At 37.2% G+C, this 26,504-nt stretch overlaps 1 protein-coding gene across 21 annotated transcripts in view; it reads left to right on the top strand.

Moving 5' to 3' along the window:
• CTNND2 (catenin delta 2) overlaps window positions 1-26,504 on the top strand; it is a 693,808-nt gene that overhangs the window by 509,056 nt on the left and 158,248 nt on the right. For all 21 annotated transcript variants that reach the window (XR_015289263.1, XM_086897815.1, XM_086897796.1 and 18 more), the window contains one exon: window positions 9,441-9,573. Coding sequence is in view for 20 of the 21 variants with exons in the window: in XM_086897815.1 (XP_086753941.1) it covers window positions 9,441-9,573 (133 nt within the window). In the remaining variant the exon portion in view is untranslated. The remainder of the gene's footprint in view (window positions 1-9,440; window positions 9,574-26,504) is intronic.

The raw sequence follows: 26,504 nt of genomic DNA, 5'->3' as shown, positions 1-26,504 counted from the left end.
TTAGCAATTTGTATTGTTTTTATTAATATGTTGGGTCACTGTTAAGTTTTACTGTTTATTATTCATTATTAAGCATCAAATGAATGCCTATTATTAAGAGTTTGCTGTGCTTAGTGCTGCAAAGTGTTGCATAGATAAGAATGATGCCTGATGTGGATGTGTGGGGATGAGAATGGGATGGATTTCTGCTGTGCAGCAAGAGAGCAAGGCAATAGCACACTCGATGGAGTAATCATTAAGGACTGAGATAACACAAGATATTTAGGATTAAGACTTTCCGTTAGTTTAGATTCACACCTTTTCCTGGCGCCCCACTCTAACTGTAAAAAGTATTTCTGTAGCTTGTGCTAAACTGTACGCTCTGTTGGAATTTCCTATTTTCTACTATTTGCACACATAGAAAACAGCAGGTTTCTAGTGTTGGTGGTTACTGCTTTCCTGTGGCAGTCTCCAGGTTACGCAAGCAGTGATACGTCTAAGCTTTACATTTGAGAACAGGAGAGAAACATCCAGTTTCATTTTTTCTTGATTTACCTAAACCTTAAAAAGCTTGACTTTGTCATCCCTGCTGGAAAAGGGTAGAAGCAGTTCTCCTGTCACTGTCATCGAACTTGAGATCTGGAGCCAGAAACTTGATCAGGCAAAGAGTGTAGCAGGGAGAGACAAACCTTGTGTTGTCACATCCCTTATTGCGAAACTCATTCTGCTTAATAGCACAAAATTGAAAAGTTTTGACTGGGGAGAGGTGGAATGCCTCAAAACCTTTTGGAAACTTTTTGTGGTTCTAGTTATTTCAAAAAACAATGGGGATACTTTGAGCCTTTCAGTGATACTGTGTGTGCCAGCTTCTCCTCCTGCAGGTGAGTGTGGTTTAAATCATTAACACTGGTGCTGTTAGGCTGATGTTTAAGTGCTCCTGCTTCTTTTTTTTTCACTTTCTTTTTTTTTTTTTTTTTTTTTAATAGCTGCAGTGTTTATGTGTTACCATACATGTAGGGAAGTAAAATAAATATATTCCTCTCTAAAATGCCTCTCCCACTTTCCTAGGGAAATCAGGGGTTTGTGGAGTAACAGTTGTTCTTTAGAAAGGATACATTTCTATATGGCCATAGAGGGGCAGAGTCTCAAAAGCCTTTTTTTTCTCCTGTTGTTGAAATACAGAAAGGTTTAGGAGCCTTTAGGAGTGGGAACAGTAGTTCCAGAAAAGGAGACAACTTTGATTTATGGGTCTCTGTAGGTGGAAAACCTCTCAAACCTCAGAAAGACATTAAAGTAAATAATTTTGTGACAGTGTAAGTCAATGAGTGAGTCAAGTCTGGAATCCCCTAGGTCTGTGTACTGTTCTGGTCTCCTGTCTAAGTTTCCACCTTTCTGATCTATGCAGAAAGCATATCTGTACCTCTAACAGCAGTGCTGCCAGTGATTAACATTCCATAATCTCCTGAAATCTGCCCTGTGACATGTGAACTAGTGTAGGTGGAGGAAGGCCAAGCTGGTCTCTTAGGGAAGGGTTAACTTGGCATATTTTCGCAGCTGCAATGTACTGAGCTACAGTAAGGCCCTTTTGTAGTAGGAGGTCAGAAAAATGTTACACATCACAGGGAAAAACCAAGATAAATTAGTGAGCTTAAAGAGATCTTGATAGCTTAGGTAATCTGCCTCTTACTTGCTTTTGCAGAGGCAGTCCCCGTATATGCAAATACCTGCAGAGGAAGAGATAAAACTATTTCTTCAAGACTTTAAGTTCAACAGCCCCAAAAGATAAATATCTATTTTTAACTGAAACAAACAAACTAAACAAATCAAGTAATACAAATGGCAAAGTAAGAGATAGTCTAAAGCACTGAATTCCCTGCTCCAAACACACAGTCTAGAGGAGAGATAACATTGTACCAGGTACTGAGGGTATGGTTACCTCACAGTGCAGCCAACTGTTTTCATTAGAATAAGAAATGCAAGCTCCCTCATAGGGCGTGAGAGAATTAACATATAGATCAGTACCGACATAGAGTGAAAAAATATTTCATAAAGGTTCATGAAAACATTTTCATTAAAAAGACATTTGTAAATGAAATTAGGGTAACCTTGAGTTATTAGATAATACTTACACCTCTGATTATAATTACATTGTATTGAAGGCAGCTGTAGCTGTAAATAGTAACACATGGTCCAGTGTCATTTGACAATCTTTACTCAACTGAATAATCTTTAAAATCTTTCCCTCTTAAATGAAATGTTCACAAATTCTAAAGAGTGTTCAGTTCCAAGCCATTTTTATTACATTGAAGTAGATCTCATCTTGACTCTTCACATGCTCACCTCTTAGTTGTTGTTTTCTTTTATTCCAAAATCTAAGTAACAGAAGAGTGATGCTTTATCAGAAAACATGTGAAGGATACAAGGGCAGAACTGTGGGAAGGTTTATTTGTCAAGTCAGTTTCAGCCCTTTGCTGTATTCAAAATGTAATTTTTTGAAGTACTGGATTAACCCTGAGACCCCAGATTTATGGTTGTATTAAAGACACACATCCTGAGCATCTCCATCACTGCTTGGCAGAGCTGGACAAGAATCCTGTGCATCAAATCCTTCTCTGCACCTCATTAGTAGACACTAATATATTGTAAAAACCACATTGTGCTGAATCTGTATAAACACTACTGTATGGCTGTTTTAGTTTAAGCCACATGAAAGCATAAACCAAGGAAAATGTCATAACCCAAGAGCAACATCCAAGTTTTTAGCAGATTGCCAGATACTTTTACAGCTGTTTTACATATAGTCATGTTAAATTTGAAAAGCTTTAACAAGATCAGCTTTTCAGAAAGTGTAAAAAGCCTTTTAGAAGAAGAAAAAAAATGGTGAAGATTTGCAAGATTCCAGAATCACAGGTTTGGTGAGATGCTCACATTTAGTCTGTGTGATGGTGGATTACCTGTGCTCAGCCTTAGTGAGCACCCCACACAGGCTGCAGTTCTCAGGTTGGAATGAACAATAACATAATTCTTTGTTTCATGAGAAATCAACATTGTTATTCATAGAAGGTACAGCTTCAGTGCCTTTTCTGTCATCCTTCTGGTGCTTCCAAATTTCGACTAAACTATGTCAGATTAGTTTGTTCCTTTTTCAGTGAGGTTTGGCTTATCTAATTTGAAAGGACAAAAAGAGAAGCACAGGGAGCTGTCTGCTGATAAGGGTTCATTTCTGTCCTTAGGGGCTTGCATTAGGTCCAAACAAGCTATTCCTACATCTTGTGATTGGTTATGTGTTGTTTGTGTCACCATGGGTCTGAGGATGATGATCTATTGCTTGTTACTGTACACTTCTTTGACCAAGTTTGACTGGAGAAGGGAGTATGCTCAAGGGTTTTGAGGGTTTTCCAGGGTGAGAGGAACAGAGATTGATCTATCTATTTTATTTCCTAAAATTGTGTGCTGAAGTTACCCAGTATTCATTTGTTCCATTTTCAAAGCAAATATAGTAGTTCTGCCTCCTTTTAAACCGTACCAGATCATTCAGAGTGGGCGGGCAATCTCTGCATATGTATGTACATGTATATATGGAGAAGTATGTTTGAAAAAGAGAAAGTACTTCAAGGAAGCATTTCAAATTTAACTCTCAATAAATTAAGTGTAACAAGGCTGTGTTCTCTTGTGTTTGACCAATTGTCAGAGAGCCACAGAAAGAAAATAAGGAAATGAGTTGTTAGATGGCTCCTTCCTCTTTATATCATATTCCTTTTCTGTGGATTATGTTTAAGTATTCTTGATTTATTTTTCTAGTAGGGTTTAACATCCCATCTTTGCTTTTTTTAAATGTACCAAGAAAAGTCCTTAGAGAGAGATTCTTGTAGTATTGGTATATTGCCTTCCAAATATTTTAATAGATATTTTAACACAGAAACAGATATTTTAACACAGGAGAACTATCTCCTTTAAACACAGGAGTAGTTCTTTGATCTTCTTTTGGCTTTTGATTAGCTCTCCTTGTGTTTGATCCTGAACTACATGTAGTTTGTTTTCTTTTAGTACTACCAGAAAACCATTTTCACAGCTCTCCTATCTGAAATAAGGGAAAAGAGATTTTCAGACTTTGACTTTGAATTGAGGGAGGAAGCAAACAAAAGGGTCTGCGTAGGCATAAATTCAGCAGAAAGTATTTAAAACTGGCATTAGCAATGCCACAATGTATATGAGGTAAAAATTGAGGAAATATCCTTAGCTCAGATTGAATTATGTTTTCCTTTCAGCACCACTTCATATATGAAAATCTTTCCTTCACCAGTTTCACATACATATTAAGACAGCCAGGAATACATAGACAAGTTTGGTTTAAAGAGTCTTGTAATAAAAAATAGTGCATTCTCTTTCTTTGATAAATGCTTGTTGGTAGTTCAGTCTTTGTCAAGCATACGGTTCTTTATAGCGGGCGTCTTCACAGCACTGCCTTTGGGGAATGCTGCAGAGACAGGAATAGCTCTAGGTGTCAGTGCTTGCCTGTGCCAACTGCTGGATCAGATGTGAATGTTCTGCTCTAATAACATAAATCAGAAATAAGAACCCAAGCTCTCATGAGATTCACAGTGACCAATGGCTGGAGAGTAGACAGAACCATCACACCTGCTCTTCCAATGCTTTGTAGATGCAATCAGAATGCTTAGTTACCAGCTGGAGACCTGTGTTTTAAAAACTCATTTAGTAGCCTTTTAAAAATCAGTGCAGATATATATGTAACAAGATTTTTGGTTTTGCTTTTCTGTGTACCATCAGCATTCTCAGTAGCTGAGGAAGAAAATTATGGCATACTTAAAGCAAATATTCAGATGCAGCACATCCTCTGTGTTCAGCAGCACCTCTAAGTGAACCCACAGAGCCAATGCACTCAGCTGTATTACAGTCTCTTAAGTTTGCATCTCTTTTATTACTTTCTGGCATATGTATGTGGTACGATAGCAGGAACAGGACCTTTTTTGCATGTTTTCAGTGCATTACTTGCAGTACCCAAGTCAGCCTGGATTTCGAGGTGCTACTGCTTTTATGTCAGCATTGCTGTGTCTCATGTAGAACTCCTTGTTGATTCTTTTCAGTTGTTTATAATAAGATGTAGCCTTTTGTGATAACTCCAGGCATATATATAGCCAGTTTACATAGAGCTTAGTGTTCCTCTTTGGGTTCTCTTCCACTCCTGGGGTAGTAGTCTGGTGTAATCCATGGAACATCTGCCTTAGTTCACCACTTCAACCTAAAACCTTCTGCAGGATTCAAAATTAGATCAATCCTACAATCCTAGAGCACAGTTTCCATCAAAGAAAGGAGGTTGGAACACCTTGGTGTGCACTGGTCAGTCTGCCCAGGTGAGGATGCTTCCTAGAAAAAAATGAACTTTTACAACCTGCCAAAATATTTGGAGTTTATTGCAAATGCTGCTTTCCAGACAAACTGGAAGTTCTTGCATAGCTGGGATTCTCTTCTGGAAAAACTCACACTGCCACCAGAAGTCTTTGGCTGACCTAAATGGATTAGTGTTCTTACTCCAAGGAAATCATGGCAAGTGGCAGTTTAGCGAAAGATCTTGCATATACAGCTATTGCCTTACTCTTCATTTTTGCGTCAACCACACTGCCACAGTTTGAGACAGACAAGTGACAAGAACACACCGAGTTCGTGCAGCAGCAGCCAAATTTTATTATTTGGAACCCCCTTTTATAAGGGCTTTAAATTTCCCATGGTTATATACATGATTACCTAAGGGTCTCAACTCCACCCAGCTCACTGGCCAATGATATGGGTGTATCTGTGCTCCGAAGGGATTGGCTGGGGTCCCCTGTGTGAACTTGAGTCTAACCTATCAGTAACATGCCAGGGGATTTGTTTACTTCAGCTCTTCTAAGGTGATAGGCTGGGGTCTGTGAAATCAAATTATCTGTGCAGCTGTAGTCCAGCTACAGCTGTCACACCCCATAAGATACTTTGTTAGCATTCTCAAAATGCCACGCACTTCCTCAGATTTACTTCAGCCTTCTGTCTTGTTTCACCATCTGTGTGGATTGCCTCACTCAGATTTTGTGAGTGTGGTGATGTTTTAATGAGGGACACAGGTTTAGATAGTGTTTGTTTAGGATGTTCACTATGATTTTAAATTCTGCTTAATTCTACTTTATAATTTTACTAAGTGTGAATTTTGTTAATTTGCATGTGGTACAGTATCAGATGTTTCACAGAAATCAAGGTAGATTGCATTTTCATTAACCTTCTACTTTCCTTTAATCTATCTCTGTCAAATACCAGCCCTACTACTTTTCATTGGTAGGGAGTAAAAGATCGCTTAATTCCACCTCTCTCCTCCTAGGTGTTACTTTTTCTTTGGCTCTCTATTGTAATACATATTTTTTGTCATTTAGGTAGGTATGCTTGGAGGCATGGCCTGGATGTTTCTTCCACATCCATGCAAATTATTCCACATGCGTTCTGTGCCTATGTCTTTAAGGAACACCAGTCCTCCTTCCTTCTCCAGGCTTCATTAAGTAGCCTTTCTAACTTTTCATAATAAAGCTAAATTTAAAAAAAAAATTAAATAAACCTATATTTAAATTTTTTAAATAAATGTTTATAGAACTGCAAACTTGCTGTTCTTAAAAAAAATCCTCTTTCTCATTCTCACTTTTTTCCACCTATAAAACACTTACATAAAACAAATGAAAATTTAAACCCCTAGAAAATACTCTTTCTTGTCCTGAAGGCTGCTGAAATTATCACAATTATTCATGCAGCCTTAACTGTTGACAGAAGTTTTTGTTTGTTTTATGTAGCTACTGTATTTCATTTAGAAGCTACTAAAAGTACATCTTAGAGACCATCTGCTTAAAATGACAGTGCATACTAGGGCTAAATTTTTAAACTTCTTTTCCTGCTTTGTTCATTATCTCTCCAAAAACTGGTTACATAACAAACTCAGTATTCAGTGCTAAGGGTTTCTTGTCTGAATTAATTTTCTACTTACATCCAATGTGCACACATCCATTTGCAAGTATTTATATCTCAGTCGTATGCTGACTTTTTTGGGAGATCAGGGGTAAAAGTAGGGAGAGCCTTGTTTTAATACTTAAGTACCTTGTAAAGACTGCAGGTTCCTCAGAACAATTAACTGTCCCTTTGATGAAGGGACCTTTTTCCTTTTTCCCCCTTACGGCCTGTTCTGTTCTGGATTCCATGCCATGAGTTAAAAAAACCTGAGCTGATGGTTAGAGCCCTGTACTCCTGCACATAGCAGGCCTTTTGTTTAGTTGCATTTTGGTTGGTTTATTTCTTGGTTGGATTAAGTAATACACATGTTAAGAAGGACGAAATTTCCTTTTGGAGAGAATTTGTTGGTATAAGTTCCCACACTTTGACATGTAGTTATTTGCTACAACAACAACAACTCATTTCAAGTGTTCCCCCTTCTTCTCTTGTCATTCAAGCTGTTTTCTTCTGGTATTTTGCATGATCTCCAAAATACTCACACCTGCACTTGGCATCTAGGATTGAAAATGAGAATAAATTAGAAGTGAAGGTAGGATAATTAGTTTGTTTTCAGTGAGATTATTGGATTTTACTTCCATTTCTTATTTTTATTTAAACAAAAAATCTGGAAGATGACTGTGATTTGGTTTGAGCTGTTTCTATAGAATACAGATCTAATAGGTTTGAAGAACTGTTAGGAAGTGTTAACATTATTAATTGAAAGAAAGATAGAAGAGGAAGCTACCCTGCCAGATAGCATTGCTTCTATGATCTCTAGCAATTTAAACATTAAAAAAGGTGGGCTTAACGAGAGAATCCCTTCCTCTTTACCTGCTAACGGAGTCATGGTAAGCTGGAAATGTGATGCTAACAATCTTCAGCTATTGAAGTCTGTAGCCTTCCCTGATACCTTTTACAATGATCTCTGATTTTTCAGAATATCAATTAAATGTTAAAACCTTTTTGAACCTCTTGCAGAGATTTCCAACAGTCCTATATCACCTAAAAATTCAGTGGAATAGTCCATATGTGATTTATTACTACATCTTTATGGTTTCATTATATTAAATATTTAATGTGAATTCTAATATTCATGAGTTAACTTACGTTTTGTCAGAAGAGAAATAACCAGTGAAATTCTGAGTGGTTTTTTTACATCTCATATTCATATTCTGAATCTCCATAAAGATACAACTGTAATGACAACTTGCAATCCTGCAAACATCACATATGAGAACAGACAGTCCCTCTGTTCAGTAAAAATTCATTATTATTGTAAAATGAGGAAATTTCTTCCTTCCCTAAAATGTTGTGGAGAATTGTATTTAAAGTGTGCTTGGGACAGATTGGAGAGATGCTGTGAATTCCATTAGTGATGTATACTTGGCCTCTGTGCACAAAAATCCCTATAATTTAGGAAGGAGTCTGGTGATCAGGATTATTTTGTCCAAATATTATAGCTGGACTCTGCAACAGGTCTACCAGGGGATTTTTTTGGCAATGAGGTCCCAGATGACCATGGTAACTGCAACAGAGGTAACAGCAATTCTTTTGCAAGTTACTCTTTTTCCTAACCTCCTTCTTGTAGCTTAAACATGTATCACTAGATGGAAGATGGTCAAAATGTTTATATGGCACAAAAAATAAGCTCTTGGGGAAAAGGCATATGATGACTAAGTGTATCATGCACAGAGGCTGCGTGTGTTTCTGGTTTTAGGGTCACAAATTCCAAAGGCATTTCTATGAATGATTTTTACCCGTAAACCCAGAATAGAAAAATTCACCTGAAGTGACAGACTGATTTTAAGTTAAGGTCTGGAAGCTGCATAATATGTACTGGGACTAGTTCAGCATACTTGGATTCAGTTTTTTTATGTGATGCTAATGGCATTTCATGTTTTGTAGGATTGAAGTGCAAAGACTTGAGTGCTCAAGTAGGGCCAGAAATGTGTAAGAGTTTTACATTGACTGCATCTGAAAACAAACCCAAAAAACAAAGACAAAATTGATCATTGCTCTCAATATAATGATTGGTATTGGACTCAATATAGTGATTGGTATTGCGTAGAGAGAACAGTAAGCAAAAAGGACTTTTTTACAAATTAGAATTTCATAGCAAACCTTCTGTGGTAATATGAGCATGTATTTTCTTTCTTTTCTTACATTAAAGATTTCATATAGCCTTTTTATTTAGGAAACTATCAGTTAGAGAACTAATTCCACAAAGTTACTTTATCTAGTTATGCTTTGTATAGTTCTTTTTCCAGAGAAGTTTAAAATGAATAATAGCTTCATATTTGATTTTAATGTTTGCTTTGATAATAATGGGGGAAAAATATTTCATTTAGACATTTCTGTCTTCTTTGTTGACCTAACTGTTGGCACATTTATCCACTAATAGCAGAAATTTTGATGAATCTTTTGTATTTGCTTTTGCACAGAGAGTTTGGGTGGCGGGATCCAGAGCTTCCAGAAGTTATACAGATGTTACAGCATCAATTTCCCTCAGTACAGTCGAATGCTGCAGCCTACTTACAACACCTCTGTTTTGGAGACAATAAAATAAAAGCAGAGGTAAGATTTATAAATCCTTTTTCCAGCAGTGTTGTTGTCTGCTGTTTATCATCAATAATTATCTATGTGTGCTGTAAAAAACTTAAAAGAGACATCATGGATATATGCCTGGACCCATTTTACTAAAGCTTTCAATTAAGTCATTTGTTGCTGTTAAATGTTAAAAATGCATAAAATACTGTTGTAACTCATTGTTCTGTTTCCTTAGGAACAGTTTGATTGATTGCATACCATTTAAACATTGTATCATAGTTGTTCAGTAATCAGCTAGTGGTGTAGTTTTGATCTTGCTGAAACATATGGGCATTTCCACAGGGCTCTCCAAGAGACATCTAAACACTAAATACAAACACAGAATATGAAAATTACGCAAATAAGTTCTAAATCAGAGCATCCTTTAATGCATAATTGTGTGAATAGGTTTCATTTCACTGGTTTTGCAGCTTGAATAGTACTCATGGGTCTTATGATCTTGTAATTCAGTGCAGATTGTATCAAAAATGTAGTTCAGACATCAATATAGAGCTTGTTCTGTACATGTAGCTGACAGATACCTTCTTTCTTGTTTGTTCCCGGTGGTTAATGGGACCAGCACAGCTTTTGGCACAAGTTAAACAGAAGGAAGGCAGCTCTGAGGGATCTGACAAACACACAGCAGTCAACTAAAATGGAATAAGTGAAGCTGTTACCAGCCCCAGCTGCTTCCCCTGGCCGTGTTAGAGACACTACTAATCAGGGGCATATGGCATGCACATGAATCTGTGCCTGTACTGGCACCTTTTAGCCTGGCATGTAAAGGTAAACTGAGATCAAGATGTGCTATTGCTTATTTGTCAGAACTGTGCCATGATGCTAGCTTGCCAGTGCTTCATCCTCCTCACCCTCAGCACAAACAACTCTGTGGATATATCCCACTATAGAACCTTCCCTTCCAGGCTTTTTCATGCTCAGGAAATTCCTTAGTGAGTAAGCATGTAGTCTGCTGGCGTTGGCAGAACTGCACTGGTTGCATACATCACCTCAAACGTCTTAGAAATAGTAATTTAAAAAGTATTTATATGAATGTTAAAGTGAGGAATGTTGTGGAGAAGAGAAGTCTGGTACAGATATCACTGAAAATTTTAAATGCACACTCTCTCTGTACTTGACTCTCATCCTTACTCAGAAATTATTTTTTCAGTAAAAGAATTGATACATCTCTGAAAAAGGCAGTTAAATTATTAGAGCAATTTACTTATTGCACAACCTCTGCTGCCTCCTGTTAGCCATAGATTGAGAGCCCTCAGGTAGCTGTCCTGTTTAAGGGAGGAAGATGGTTTAATTTTTGTTGCTGATCATTTGGTAAAAAAGGTCTCAGGTCATTGTTGATCTCACCCATCCCATCTTTGGACATCAGCCTTTGTAAGCTTCAAGCTCATGAGCTGGAAGGGTGAAGGTATGTAAATAAAACAGTAGAGAACTAAACAGGTTGTGAGTTTCTTCTGTGAGAAAGGATAGAAGATAAAACAAGGATTCCCCCGCTTCATTTGTTATTATTCAGGACTTTCATATGCTCTTCACTATGTAATACAGAAACTGCTATGGAAACGAACCAAAATACCTTTCTTAAAACAGTTCATCTAAAAATATGCTTTCAAACTTCTGGTACTTTGGATTTTTGTAAGACAACAAAATAATGGGATGTATTGTATACTTTCCTAATGCTTTGTGGAGCTTTTCAGCCTAAATCATCCAATATTATCAAACTATTTTATCTTTGTGTGTATCTATCTATGTACCAACCTCTATTATTTAATGGTAAGCCCTGTTGTGTTTAGGTCATGCCTCAGCAGAGCACTTGAAATAGTTTCTGTGTTTGCTTCTTGGGATTGGGGTCTACCCAAATGGCTCAGTAGTGTGCCTAGAGTATGCTCGACCTTCCACTGAATCACGGTTTCTCAAACGACCTTTTGTGTGAGAGTTCAAAATCCTGTTGATAAGGTTGTATCACACCAGATATCAAAGATTCTTCCTTGGTATATATCTAGCCAGAGGAACTTAAGAAGTCCTCTTAAAACTGCCTGGGATATTGAGAGACCGCCAGCTTATTCACGACTCTTCACAGAAGTAGAAGTGAACGCCGTTTATTTCTATCTTTAGCACACCTTTTATAGGGTTCTACAGGGTCCGTGGGCTAAGCAAATTACTATTGGCTAACACACACAGGTTTACATTTTTTCTCCTGTACACAAGGATATTTTTTCGCTTTACTCTCTCTTCTGCAGGAAGGTTTCAAGGACTTTAACCTTTAATATCACGACTTATTTCAAAGACTGGTTTGTGCAGACAGGCCTTTACTAATATATAAAATATAGCAACACTGGGACAACTCCTGTTGTTAAGCAACTGTTAAGAACGTGTCTGAGTTGAACTAACACCTAAATAATAGAAATTGATACCAAAATTCTCTTTTCTGCAAAGTATTTGTGTTGTAGTTGTGTGTTGTCACCAGTTCTCCTCTGTCTGAGAGTGACCACATTTAATACCTAATTCCTTCTTTGTGATAGCAGCATTCCAGTCATGCTGTACACAGTTGCAGGGAATCCTGACAGCTCTGACACAAGGAAAAAAGCACCAGGATACAGCATATTTTCTGTACAATCTCTTACTGAGATTACAGAGAAAAAAAACCAAAAACCTTTTGAGGCAGAGAAAACTGCTCTTTAACGAAATATCTAGCTTTAATATATCAAAGGACTTGGGCTAAAGATAAGAAACTGTCCTAGTGGTCTTTCAAATCCTAGAGAGAGGACAAACATAGAAATGTGTAAGTAAAGAATGCTGCTGCTATTTTGTGTGTCTGACAGGCACTGAGAAAAAAGCAAATGGAATTAAATAAATAATTTTATAAGTGTTAGTCTGTAATGTACACTTGAATGTGCATGCACAGAAAGAATAATATTATACAACTATTTAGCTTATTTACCTGGTTGTATTAAATTTGAAATGTAATGCAGTTGTTAAAATTTCAACTGTGGACTTACCTGACCGGGGAAAAAAGTCCTCTCTACCTTTGTCACTACTGAGCATCGAATTCTCAGACTGCAGTTAATGGCTATTACACCCAGAGTTTCTAGAAATAACTGTTCTGAAATACTTTTTTTTATTATTCTTTTAAGTGTGATTTATATTGTATCACCTACCCTAAAAGGTGATTAATGATCTATCCTCTGAACCTGACCATTCTTTGTCTTCCAGTTTTGTTTTTGTGTAGTGGCAGACATGGCCTCCTCTCATAAATTAGTGGCATATGTATAAAATTTCTCCTTGTGTAAAATTTAGACATAAATAGAAAATAGCAGCCATGACTGTATGCATTTCTGAGATTCCTAATACCTTTTATGGTTTTACCATTATGTTTTTATTTTCGAAAATATTTCAATTTCTGTGGCTAAAGTGGAAGACTACCCCTTGCTTTCTCTGAATTCCCCCTCAAGAAAAGGAAGTGTAAAAGCTCTCCAGAAAACAACTGAGAAAAAGATGGTCAAATATGTTGGATGCATGGCTAGGGAAGTTAGAGCTATTTTTCCCTTCATGAACATGTTTTTTATGGTAGGTGTTTTTTCTAGAGCACATTGATCACAGGTGTCCTTATGAACTGGTCACTGGATGATTTGATGTCACTGGAAATGTGCTTTTATTGCTGCATCAATGTAAATGTCTTGCTCAGTCTTATGTAGCAATGAGGTCTGTAAATCCCCCTCTCTGTCTTAAAGTACTTCAAACAAAGTTGATAACTGTTTATGTGTAGATGTCCAAGGCTGGATGCTAAGGTTAGCACAAGTAATTTTCTTCCTCACAGAATAAACCCAGCTTATGCAGCGAATTAGGTTTTATACTTCTGGAAGAATTTGTATTTTTCCCCTTCCAACCCTGATCACAGCAGAACAGCAAAAGGTAAATGCAATAAACACTGGCCATTGATAAAGATGGCAGTGTTACTTCTTGCAGGTGCTGCCACTTCTATGCTGCTCAAAGCCATTCAGTGCAAGTATTTATTTGAAATACATACTTACAAATTGTAACTGCTACTCTAATCTGAAAGTTTTTCACAAATGCTACTCCTGAGTCTCCTTGAGTCTTGCTGACTGCAAGGCAGGTGCTATACATGCTCTCAGTAGTGTTTCTCGTTCTCTACCTTTATTGCCTGTGCTGGGTGCTTATGTGGTGGAGCAGATATTAGAATGGAGTTGAAGAAATTGGATTATTTTTGCTAATGTTTGATAGTTATATTTTTCACCTCCTTTGGAATAGTGACCAATCATCTCTGAAGATCTCATATATGTAGAAGGGAACGTAGGGAGTCAGAAGTCTAAACACTGATTGTAAAAATTACCAGGCAGCCCATTACAGTTAGGCATAATAATTCCAAAATTCCGAATTTCAGAGTACTTCAGTAAGTTTCTATATACATTATTCTTTCACTGGTGACAGTGAAGAATGTAACTAAAAGGGAAGGAGGGAAGAAGATTTGATCAAATATTTGAAGGCAAATGAAAAGCCTAACAGGCAGAAGAGCACAAGAAGACCCTTTCAGATGGTATTTTTCTCCTCAGGAGAGGCTCTTACACCAACAATGGCGAGACTGTGAGCAGAGCCAGAGTAGCTGCTCCTGGATGCCAAGAAGGAACACACAGGGATGTAGGAACGGAGAAGCAATTTAAAATACTCTGCCGAGAACATTTCTTTGAAAGGGCACATTCTATTAAACACAGGATTCATTCTTCCACAGCATTTTTTTCTTCCTATGACATTTTCCTCGTTTGTATGAGGTCACCATATAAAAGGATTGAATTGTGCAGTTTCACACACCAGCACCATTTTGCTCTCATGGAAAATGGCTGTCTGCCATCAGCTGCAAAGGTGTAACAGGTCACTCAGGGGTTTTGGCACCAATGATTCTTTTCCTAAAGCTAGGAAATTAATTTTTGCCAGCAAAGTCACAACACTTAAGATTCTCACCTTCGGATAATAATTCTAAGATGCTAAGTTCTAACTGCAAACTGCTGAACTGTCCTGCCTGAAGCCTTCCCTTGAATCCTTAATAAGTATTGCTGAATTGTACAGTGTCCTCTTTATCCTGGAGAGCATTTACATAGACTCCCTTCAGAAGAAAAGTATCAGTCCAGACACTGTCACATGGAGTTCTATAAACTGAGTGGCTGCATGCTAAAAGCATCTATTTTCCCATCTCACTGAAGCCCATCATTTACATTCATTTTTTCATTAAATGAAAGGTGTGAATTCTTTACAGAACTAAGAAGTTCTTTACAGAACTAAGAAGTTCTTTACAGAACTTCTAATTTTTTTACAGTTCTTTTTTACAGAACTGTTTCATTTTACAGAAGTAAACTTCTGTGAGTTCTTTCGACTGAGCCCGGCAGCCTTTCAACACAGTACCCTGCTTGTTCATGTCAGGCAGTGGACATCAACTCCATTAGCTTCTTGTTTATCTTATTTGTAATACACATAGCTGCAGTGTTGTAGTAACTTTGATGTCGTCCATTGCACTGCTAGATTCCTGATGTTCAAGGATATATTCATGCTTGTTTCTAGCATGGTTTTCTCCCAGGGAATACTTGCACTTAGTATGGGGTGTTGGAGAACAGTCCATAATGTTGCTTTTAGACATGCTAACTGACTGAAATCTTAATAATATTTGAAGGATCCAGAAGGGTGATTAGAAGTGCTCATATCATCCTCAGAGGGTATCTTGGTTTGATTTCTACAGAGTTCTGCAAGATTCCTCTATTTCCATGAGGATACTTCAGAGAAAACAGAATATCTTACCATGTTGCAGGACTGGGGAAGAGAGTTACTGGAAAAGCTGGAATGCTGACCAGCAGGAGAGGACCCATATACCTGGTGCTGGTCACTAGCCAGCTGAACATGAACCAGCATGTGGTCAGGTAGCCAAGAAGGCCAATGGCATCCTGGCCTGTATCAGCAATAGTGCAGCCTGCAGGACCAGGGCAGTGATCATCCCCCTGTATTCAGCATTGGTGAGGCTGCATCTTGAATCCTGTGTCCAGTTCTGGGCCCCTCACTACAAGAATGACATCAAAGTGCTGGAGCGTGTCCAGAGAAGGGCAGCAGAGCTGGTAAAGGGGCTGGTGTACATGAGGCAGTTAGGGGACTTAGTTTGGTCATAGACATGGCAGTGCTGGGTTAATGGTTGGACTCAATGATCATAAAGGTTTTTCCTAACCCGAATGACTTTATGTTCTTTTTTCCCCTATGTGTTTGAGTGAGAATTATAGTTCTGGATTCACTTCCCCATAGATAGCCTTGCCCTTCTCCTTTTACTTCTAAAATTGCTTCAGTTAAAGGCTGGAATGTGACTTGTACATTGGTGATACTGTCAGTTTTCCACTAAAGACATTATGAGAACTCCTTTAATCTCTACATGCAAGAAGATATAGATGGTGTTTAATTTAAATGAAAGGGGTATCTCACAGGTGATACTGAAAAGTAATGTAATTGCAGAGAGACTCTACAGTATTTGTTGAGAATGCATTTTAGTGCACACAACACCTGTATACCTTTGGAGAAATTTTACTTCCCCGTTTGGTTATAAACATTTTGTTAGTACTTTCATAACCATAATTTTCATATGTTAAAATATGTTAAAATAAAATATTCTATGGGTAAAATCTCACAGTTTGAGAAATTAATTACCTCATTGGCTTCACAAGGAATTTCCTGTTATAATGATGATTTTTTTACATTAAAAGGTGCTTGCCTGTACCTGATTCCTAAAACAAATACTAAGATGTTCATGCTTTTATACCTGTGTTAGATTACTGCAGTACAGTTTAGGTCTATGCCCCCATGCCCCTGGGCATTTGTATTCATCTCTGCAGGCAGATGTCAAGTAGTCCATTTTCAATACACTTTCTGTGTAGTTTTTACTGGTAGAAATTACTCAAATGAAGCGAAGCAGCACCCAGGGACAGTCTTTATGTAAGAATTTTTTTTATTATTATTTTCTAAAGTCTCATTGATGCTTTTACAAGACCTACATTTCAGATTCTTATTGATCTCTAGTTTGTTTTCTAAGTCAATCAACAGATGGTATATCATTTTACAGTAAAGGCTGGGAGTTTTTATTGGTGGGTTATTTACTATCAAATATTCAAAGACAAGATGCTGCTTGTTTGGTGTTTTTTATACTTTACTCTCAAAGTATTTTTGGAAATGATCCTTTGATTTGTCTTTTGTAAATTGTCTTAGTTTGCATTGTTGAAATAGTTTCTGCCACAAGGCTCTCTTAGCATCTTGTTATTCAAGGATATGATTTTACACTGAAAGTTAGGTGTAACTTCTACTGAGAACCATCAACACCAGGGAGTCTCAGTCTTCACAGCAGGACAAGAAAAACAAGACTTAGAAATAGATATATGATTGCTTCTTGACCCACTACATTCAAGCTTTTTGTCCTTTAGCATGGGGAATGCCATTTTTCATTCCACCTCAAAAATTATTTATATTATAATCTTAGTTTTCCAAAGAGCTTTTGAACTACTTAAAGAATGTATTTCAGCTAAGAAAGCCTACACTGTTACAGTATTTCTGGTGTACTGCATATACCTTACATGAGCAGTAACTTCAAGTGTAAAATAACTGACCTGTAATTATTAAATGACATTTAGTCAACTGGGTGGTTGATAATTACAAAATTATCTGTGCCAAACTGTGACAGGAACAATTAATTTGATCAATTTGAGTATCCATTGTTCTAGCTTTCTCTAGCATACATGTGACTCGATACACTCTTACCATGCTGTGACACAGAAAAAAAAAAACCCACATATTTTTTTCATTATCATCAGACAGAGAAGAGAAAGGGGTAAATGTGTGAGGGTGTCACAAATAATGAATGAGTTAAGTAAAAGCTGTACAATGAATGTACTTGAAATAAAAAGGGTTTATACTGAAAGCTCTTGACTAAGTTTCAAAGGTGGCCCATTTTAGCCCTCCATGATGATGGGCACTCCTGTAAATGGGGATATTATTTTTTTTTGTTTGTTTGTTTTTCTTTATTCTTCTTAAGGGTGATAAGTTGGCAACAACTGTCAGTATCAACTCCTACATGGCTTCAGGTTGAAAACATTTGTGAGGGCTGTTCCTCTGTCATGGTTTGACCCCAACCAACAGCTAAACCCCACACAGCCACTCGACCACTTCCCCACAGTGGGATGGAGGAGAAAAATGGAAGACTAAAAGTGAAAAAACTGAAGGGATAAGATAAAGACAGTTTAGTAAGGAGAGCAAAATCAACACACACAAGGAAAGCAAACCAAAGAAATAATTTGCCACAGCAAAACAAGGAATTTTCTATTCCGCCACTTTGTATGGGCAGGCATTTTGCCTGGAATCGTGCATCTTGTGGCATTCTTGCATTCCCACTAATCTGAAGTGGGATACAAGGGCTGAAGATATCTTTTCCCCTGTCCTACTGGAAGGTCTCTAAAACACTTGGGACAGCTGAAAGATGAGTCCTCTTTGTTTGACATAGAAATTATGCCCTTTTCCCATGATCAAAATCCCAGCACTTGGATACACTATGGCTTGTCCCACCTTCTTTCCACAGAAATTTTTTAGAAAGTTTAATGGTAGACTAACCCTTGTTTTCTACTATTGCTGCTTGGTTTTGAGTTTCTTCTTTTTTTATTTTGATCCCATCTTCTGCACTTTGTAATCACTTGTGATCACTCTGCTCCCTTCCATTTTATTCATTCCTGCAGTAAGTAGCTTGAATTCTCTTTCTCTGTTAAGGCAGGCGGATATCAGTGGTTTGTTTCTCCTGAGTAAAGTAGTGATACCTGCACTTCAAGCTCTCCTCTACTGACAGGTGTACAAGAGTTTATATGACAGCATTTTAGTAACTACAGTGCCAGTTTGAAGTGTCTCATGTGTCTGCTCTGCATATCCCTTTATGCTATCTCCATGACACCCTCTCTCCTCTTGCAGTTTTGCATATAGTACAAGCCTGTGGCTGAGCATTTTTCCTCTTTAATGTTAGCTAAAACAAGTGAGGCAGAAATGCTTACATTGGTCTTGACACAATAGTCTATGTTAATACTGTTAAGGCCACCTAAATATGAGTGCTCTTAATTACAATGCTAATAAAAACCCAGTTTCATTCACTTCATGTAAAGTATTGTAATTGTTTCTCAGTCTTGAAACCAACACTAACTAAATATCTATGAAAGTATATAATTTTTTTTTCTTGCTGATACGTTGTCTTTATTTTGCTAATAGCTTCCACAAAAACTGATAGTGTTAGGCCTTTTAATTTTTTCACAGGAAAAAAACATAAAAGTATGCCTTCTATCTGGTAACTATATCTTACACTGACAGTCTTGCTTTCAAAAGCATTTTTGAATGCATTTCTGTGTTTAGTTTTGCCCTCTTACTTACACAATACCATTTTATGATATTTCTCTTTTCTGTTGAGAGGGTGCAAATCTATTTTGTGCACAGTCTTTACACTGATTAGGACTGAATATTAATGAGCATCACTGTGTTCTGTGCTGTATCCCCATAATATGCACTTTCTGTAGCACTAAAGTGGCATTTTACACTCCGAAATCCCTCTGGGATCATTAACGGTTATTTTTGATTTCACCATCAAGATACTGTGCCTGAATTATAATAATGATTTGCTGTGTACCTGACATATATTTCACTTGATTTAAGATTAGGAAAACATTCCAGTTGTTCAATAAATGAATTAATGAAAAGCCCCACAGGAGTAACATTTGCTTATAAGGGGAAAGGCAGATTTAGAATATTAAGTTGTGATGTTAACTGAAGATTGCACAACAAAGAAGTGGCAGATCGCTGGGGCCAGTTCTTGTCTTCTAATCCTCTGCTCTGCTAAGGATCTTGATGAATGCTTTGCATTTATGGCATTCACATTTCAAAACTGTTTCTTTGGGAAAAAGCTTTAGTCATGTAAAGTGGCATAATTTTAAAAAGAAGCAACTAAGAGTGCATTGTTTCATAAATGTATTGGAACATTTAGTTGTGGTTGGGGTTTTTTGAGTTAATGCTAGATAAGCAAAAATTAGACATTTTTCTTGCCTTCCTTGTTTTCAGTTGTTTTGTAACATACTGTTCTTTCTCCTCTTGCAAAGAGACTGAATCAAACAAATTCACAAGATGACTTAAAACATTATTTAACAAAATTATGGAGTTAATATTGAGAATGTATGTTAGTATTTTCATCTCAATGCTACTTTACACTGTTTTCATATTTCTCCTCTCCCACTGCCCAGTTCTTCCCTCTCCAGGGAATAACCAAAAGGACAGTGTCTTTCCCACTCTTCCAAAAAGTTTCTCTCAAAGGTTTTTCTATTATAGTAATAGCAACAATTATTTAGAGTGAAAGTGAGCCAGAATTTTATATACATATATATAAGTACTAGTAGTAGTAATAGTAGTTAGCAAATGTCCATGTTTCATTTGCATAATTGCAACTTTGCTCTTGGGACTCTGCTGTTCATTCACTACAGTGGAAGCTGTTAGCAGTGTTCACAAACATCTTTCGGATGCAGAATTTGACCTCTGTTCTGCTGCTGTTCAGGGTCCTGGTTCTTGTCTTCTCACAGGCTAAAGGGAGTGAGGCCTTGAACAAGAACTTGTCTAGACTCCCTGTTTATTTCGGTTTAGCATTCACGCCTACCATGTCTGTCTCACGGCATCTGGAGGTTGGAATACTGGCTAAAGGTTTCTATCTTTTTCAGCTCTGGGAAGTCAGAATAAGCACCTAGAAGAGAATTCCAGGCAATAAATTTGATAAGCAAAAAAATCATATGTGAATATCTGGTGAAAATGCATTTCATGCAGTTAGGAAAAGAGGAAAATAAAAGCAGTATTATGTGTGCAAGATGAATGACCTTGTGCTGCTTTCTGTGGCATGCAGCAGACACAGAAAGAACATCGCACTGTACTGTTCCTCTCTCAACTGCTCTGAGGAAAGCACATTGTATTTGTATCAAAACATTTGCAAAAGCTTTATCTTTTGTATTTGAAAATATTTGGTAGTAAGGAGAGAAGGGTAATACACTGAAAGACAGTGTCATTTGGCATAGGTAGTATGATATTTTGGTTAGGTAATAAATGTATTTGCAGCTTTTTCAAGCAGTATAGTGCTCTACTGTATATACCATGGATTTCTTTCCATTCATAACTCTCCTGCCAGTTGCTTCTCTGATTTATTAGGCTGATGTGCGAATGTAGAGGATCACTTTCCTACTGTAGAGCATATTTTTTATTACTGTTTTCATCACCCAACAAGGCATGGTAAGATTTTGCACACTATATATAGAAATAAAATAACATAGATTGATACCATTATCTGTAATTTGATGCTTTCCCAACATATCTCTACTAGAAAGGTTGGCAGCAAAATTATTTCAATAAGGAAAATCCTAGTCCTGATAAAAAGAACCTGCCAAATGAAACTTTTAAGGTAAAGACCATCAGTTAATCTTCAAAATGTGTTTAAAAATACAAAGAGATGGCTGTTACTAATCTAATGAGAATGGTGGCAGCAGAAGGTACAGGTTTGTAGAGACATGATACCTAAGATTCTAAAACAGAAATGCCTACCTTGAAACCAGTATGTGTGTGTGTATACACACGCACACACTCATTTATTATATAATACATACTTTAAGATATGTATGTATAATATCTTGTATATTGATCTGTGGGTATTACGAAATGTTTAACTATGAGGCAGGTGTTTACTTGTGCTGACATTTATAAAACTCATGTAAATGGGGAGATGGAGGAAATATTCTGCAGTGCGGCTTTCTGCTTCACTGAAACTCTTAAACTGCAGGTCATAGCCTGCCTTTGTGAGCTTAGACAAAAATTTAAATTTTATGTGCCTAGGTTTCTGTTAGCAAAACTTCCTACCAAAGAGGGATGTTGTTAGAATGTATTCATTAGCTCTTGAGGGAGTAGCTTGCTCACAAAATACTTCAGGACAGAAAATTCTCATGTGACTGAGATTCTTTGAAGGATAATACATCATTTCCAAGAGAACACCTCACATTTAAATCACAGTAGAGAATGTCCTGTGAGCAGATGTCATCAGGTATGATGCTCAATGTAATAAATTGTAAATGTATTTTTAATCTCAGAAGAGGCCTTTTGTTTATTCTGTGAGACAAACTGAGGTAACTGCAGCAAGCATCAAAAATGTAACTTCTTGAATTTCCAGTTAGAGCTGAAATGTCAGATAGAGATGTTTTGTTTTGTTGTTTGGGCTTAAATGACTGAAAAAAATTTTTTTTCTTTGGTCTTATTGGTGACCATCTTGTTTCTAGATGGCATTTGTGTTCACATTGACTACATCCCATTTATGATATCCTTAAATGAACAGAGTGAACTGCAGCTTCAGAATTTTTTATATAACTCTGAGGTGGTGTCCTCTATTGCTGTTAAAAAATTTGAAGAAGTGACATGCTGCTTTCACTAAAAAACTTAATTTTGCTTTACATTAAAAAAAAAAAGGGGGTTTTTTTACTTGTTAAACTTTACTAGGTATCTGGTTATATGAATACCAGGATGTTTTTAATTGAAGTATGTATGTCAGTTCTTTTCACCAATAACGAATGTAAACCTTCATTCTCAAATAGGTACTTAATTATTTTTAAATACCAGAAAGTAAATGATCCAAACCCTTGATGTTAATCATTGTTTTTCATTTAATGTCAGACAGTACTAAATCAGTTGACTGGTTGAGTAATGCCAATGTCTTTGCATCCTAAGTAATACTGCAATTGCATTGTCTATGGCATGCACACAGCTGAACCTTCTTTAGCATTGTGCATTTTTTGAAAAACAAAAACCCCAAATCAATATCAAACAGTTACAGTACCTACTGAGGGCTTTGGCAGCTGTGTATTTTATCATATTTATGTATGTTCGTTTGTTTATAATGTAGGTCAGTGCCAATCTGTTAATGTTAGGAGATACTGCTTTTAACAGTGGGATTGAAAATTGCTTTTCTGATGCCTTCGCAGTCAGACAAGCACTTAAGGTCAACTCTGTGCTTGCAGTTTGAAGTGTTATTTGGAAGATCTCACTAGTCCTTCATGATTAGAGAATACTTGTGTTGTCCTTCAAATGTAATGTTTTATGGTTTTTGAAAGTATTAGGGTAAAGTGCTTTACAATTACAGGTAATTCATGCCTACCCAGGATTTTTTTAATTTCTTTTTTCCCCCAAGAAAACTTTGATTCATAATAGGTATAGTCTTCTTACCAAGCATGAAAAACAAAATGTGTCACAGAGCAGAATACATTAAGGCTTACTAACTGAGAAGGCAGTACATTTATTCATACCTTCTCAGGGGAATTTTAGAACATGATTTTCAGTCTCCTCTTCAGAAAATAGTTTTGACCCTCTTTTAACCCCATACATAGATCCCAAGATCTAAAGAGGTCACTTAAGAGACTCAGGGAAAAACAAATCTGTACTCAATAATAGAAATAAGATACCCACTCCCATGAAAAAGATCCTGAGTATTGACCCCATGCTTTGCATCCTCACATCACACAAGTTTTCCACCAAACACCCACCTGGTTTCTACAGGCACAGAAGAAAAAAATCCCCATCTTTCTCCATACAATGCAGTTTAGCACAGAGGGAACAATTCTTACTTAACTTTAAGCAGAACATTGTATATATAGAGATAGTTGAATTTATTTGTATTATGCCTCTTCGCAGCTTTATGTTACCTTTGTATCTGGTCTGAAAAGTCCTAATGAGAAAGCCATTCTTAAATGGGACCTACATCTAAACCCTGATTTAGATTCCTTAAACAAATTAGACTTTGGAGTTAATGCAGCAATTTGCATAACATTCTGCTTTATTTTCAGCTAAAATTGCTCAACACTTTTTTAAACCTGTAGCAAATTAGTTCACTAATGAGGCTAAATTACGCTATGATGTTACAGGTAAGTTTGTCTGTAAAACATCTCCTGTGAATTTGCAATGTACAGATTTTGCATTGTCTACTTGCTATTCCGTAGGCACTGTGGCAGCGGCCTCAGGGGAGACAAAGAGTTAATTGTCCCACCCCAAACCCCCTGTGAAGGGCGGCCCAGGTGCTCTGATTGAGTTTGAGTCCCTTGAGGGTTCTCCCTTGGTGTGCTTCTACTGGTCCCTGACCCTGAACTCCACCCTCAAAGGCGGGGACCCTTAAGAGTTCTGTCTCTCAAAAACCCCTGCTGTGCCTCTGTTCAGGGCTCTCTGTTCTGGACCTGACTTTGTTCCCATGCTGAATAGTTTCATGAACTGGGAGCCCATCTCGGTGTTACATGCTGGTCCCCAGAATCCTGCTGCTTCCCTGGACGAGATCCTGAGGTTGCTGACTGCAAAAAGGCACATCAGAAGAAATCACGGAGAAGAGGATTTAAAGTTTGAACCAGTATATTTGTGTCAAGAGATGTGCTGCACTGAATATTATTCCCATATTCTGTTCTGTTGAGTTGCTTTCTCCCCCTTACATCTATTTCAAATTCTAGTAATCAGCCCTCTGAAACCAGCTAGCAGTGGGGCTGTGCATATACCAAACCCTTCTCCAAAAAATAGTGTAGTACTTCCCCTCTTAGATGAAAGTCATTTTAGTAATGTAAACAAGGCAAAGATAAAAAATGGAGAGAATGTGTAACTGCAGTAAAAACATGAAGAAATATAATAATTTCATGGATACCGTGTATAAACAGTCAGTGCAGTCAAGTTGCTATGCAGCCATCTTGGCCTTTTCTGCAGTGCCCTAGTCCATGTGGGCACACCAGTTTGCTCACACAGTGAGTCTGAGAAGAACAGGCTAGCAGTAGTCAAAGACTGTTTCACAAACACTACATGGCCTGCCACCTTTAAAATATTCTTGGGAATTTGATTTGGCTCATTTGTTGCTTCTCCTTCCAGCACTGGTGGAGCGGTGTTGCTTAAAATCCATTCACATGTGAAGTAGTTAGTGCTTGCCCTCCTGGGTGGAAAAACAGTATCTAAGAACATTACTAATTATTTCCAGAAGTAGGCTTAAACTGAATTGTCCTTTTAATTTGTTGATTATTGGATATGTAACGTCACCGGAGCTAGCAGCCAGTTATTTTTCAGCTCTGTTCTATATATAATAGAGTGACATTAAAAATAATACCATGTGTTTAAATATGTGTATTTTGATATATTAAAACATGCTTTCTTAATAGCAGAAATATCACAGAATAAGTGGCAGATGATGCAGTGTGTTACGTCAATTTAACTGGCAGTTAATATCTATGATCTGTAGAAAAGATTGATTGTTGTTAGATTTCCTTCTTCTCCTTAGGATGAAGAGTTGCTCAATAGTTATTATTAAGAAAAATGTGGAAAGTAAACATCTAACCATGAATTAATCTTTGAATCAGGAACGTGGATCTGTTAATAGTGCAACACTTAATGTCTTTCCAGGAAGAGGAGATTGTGTTATTTTAGCAGCATACTTTATCACTCTGTCAAACATTTTTTTTACCTATTCCTGTTCTTGTCTGTTTCCATTATATTTTACTTATAAGTAAAAACTTACTTTACTTTGTAAGTCAAGGTACTCAGAATTAAATGCAGAAAAGGATGTTTCAGTTATACCTACTGGCAACATTTTAACAATATCTCAGATATCCACTGATATCCGAGTATAAATAGAAGAGTGTTTTGGTTTCTGTCACAGAAGCATTTTTAGGCTGTTTTGGAATATTTCATTATCTAACAGTCTTTGGCTAAACTGAAACTTGAATTTTCACTGTTCTTTCTTTTTGTATCTTTAGCTCTAATTTTTGTAGCCTTCCAAGGGATGGAAGTGGAAATTTCAATTTAGCAGTGATTGAAGGAAAGGGTTTTGCTTCTTTTCTTTGCTTCTGGAGGGAACAGAATAATTTTCACTCCACAGATTTCACAGAATATATTTCAAAATAGGGTTCAAAACCTTAGTGAGAGTTAAAACAGATAATATCTATTTTGCTTTAACTTCTGCTGTTGCAAAACCATAAGCAATAGCCAGGTTCCAGGGCCAGATTTCCCATAGCTTGATATGAAGAGAGGTCACTCACCTATATTTTGTTCACTCTGGTCTCACTGGTATCTGTCCCTGAGATCCACAGTGTCTCTGATAGCTCTTTCCCACATATCCTGTTCTTCTCATTAGCTATTACAGCTAAAGGTTCACTACTGTTATGCCGTTGTTAGCAATTAGGATTAATAACCAGATTAAACAGGGTGTAGTGATCAAATGAGGGGTGTGGCCAGACAAGCATGCTGAAGCATAATTTATTTACAGATGACCAGTCGCTTTCATCATGGCCTTCTCTATTTCCTCATGTTGTTCCTCCCCCACGTATTTGGAATATCTCCCTTTCCCTATATTTGCCCTTGTGCAAAACATCCTGTGAGTCTGGCACACTGCCACAATCCCACCAGCATGCTCTTTACTATATGAGCTTTCCATTCATTTCTCCCTGTGTTCCCACTTTACCAGTTAACGAAGATCAGGTGGAACCTCTCCAAGCCTTGGAGTGGTTCCTTCAGCAGCCCATCAAGCAGTGACCTCCCAGACATGGTCTTTGGTATTGTCTCCTGCTCTGCAGAGTTTGTGTATCTCAGTGTGGTATGATATCAAGTATACTATATATAATATATATAGATATATAGTTTCAGACATTCTATCAATGTCTTATTGACTTGCTTTACTAGCACATATACTTCAGGCTGGTGATGTGTAACTCCTGATAGATGAAGTGTCTAACAGTCCACTGTTGTGGTAAACATCACTGAGTCAAAGATAAACATTGAAACAGATAAATTAATTTCTCATAGGCTCTTGACATGAA

The sequence above is a fragment of the Cyanistes caeruleus genome, chromosome 1 (assembly GCF_971803275.1).
Source record: "Cyanistes caeruleus chromosome 1, bCyaCae1.hap1.1, whole genome shotgun sequence".
NCBI classification, from domain to species: domain Eukaryota; kingdom Metazoa; phylum Chordata; class Aves; order Passeriformes; family Paridae; genus Cyanistes; species Cyanistes caeruleus.
This window is presented reverse-complemented; position numbering and strand designations above follow the sequence as displayed.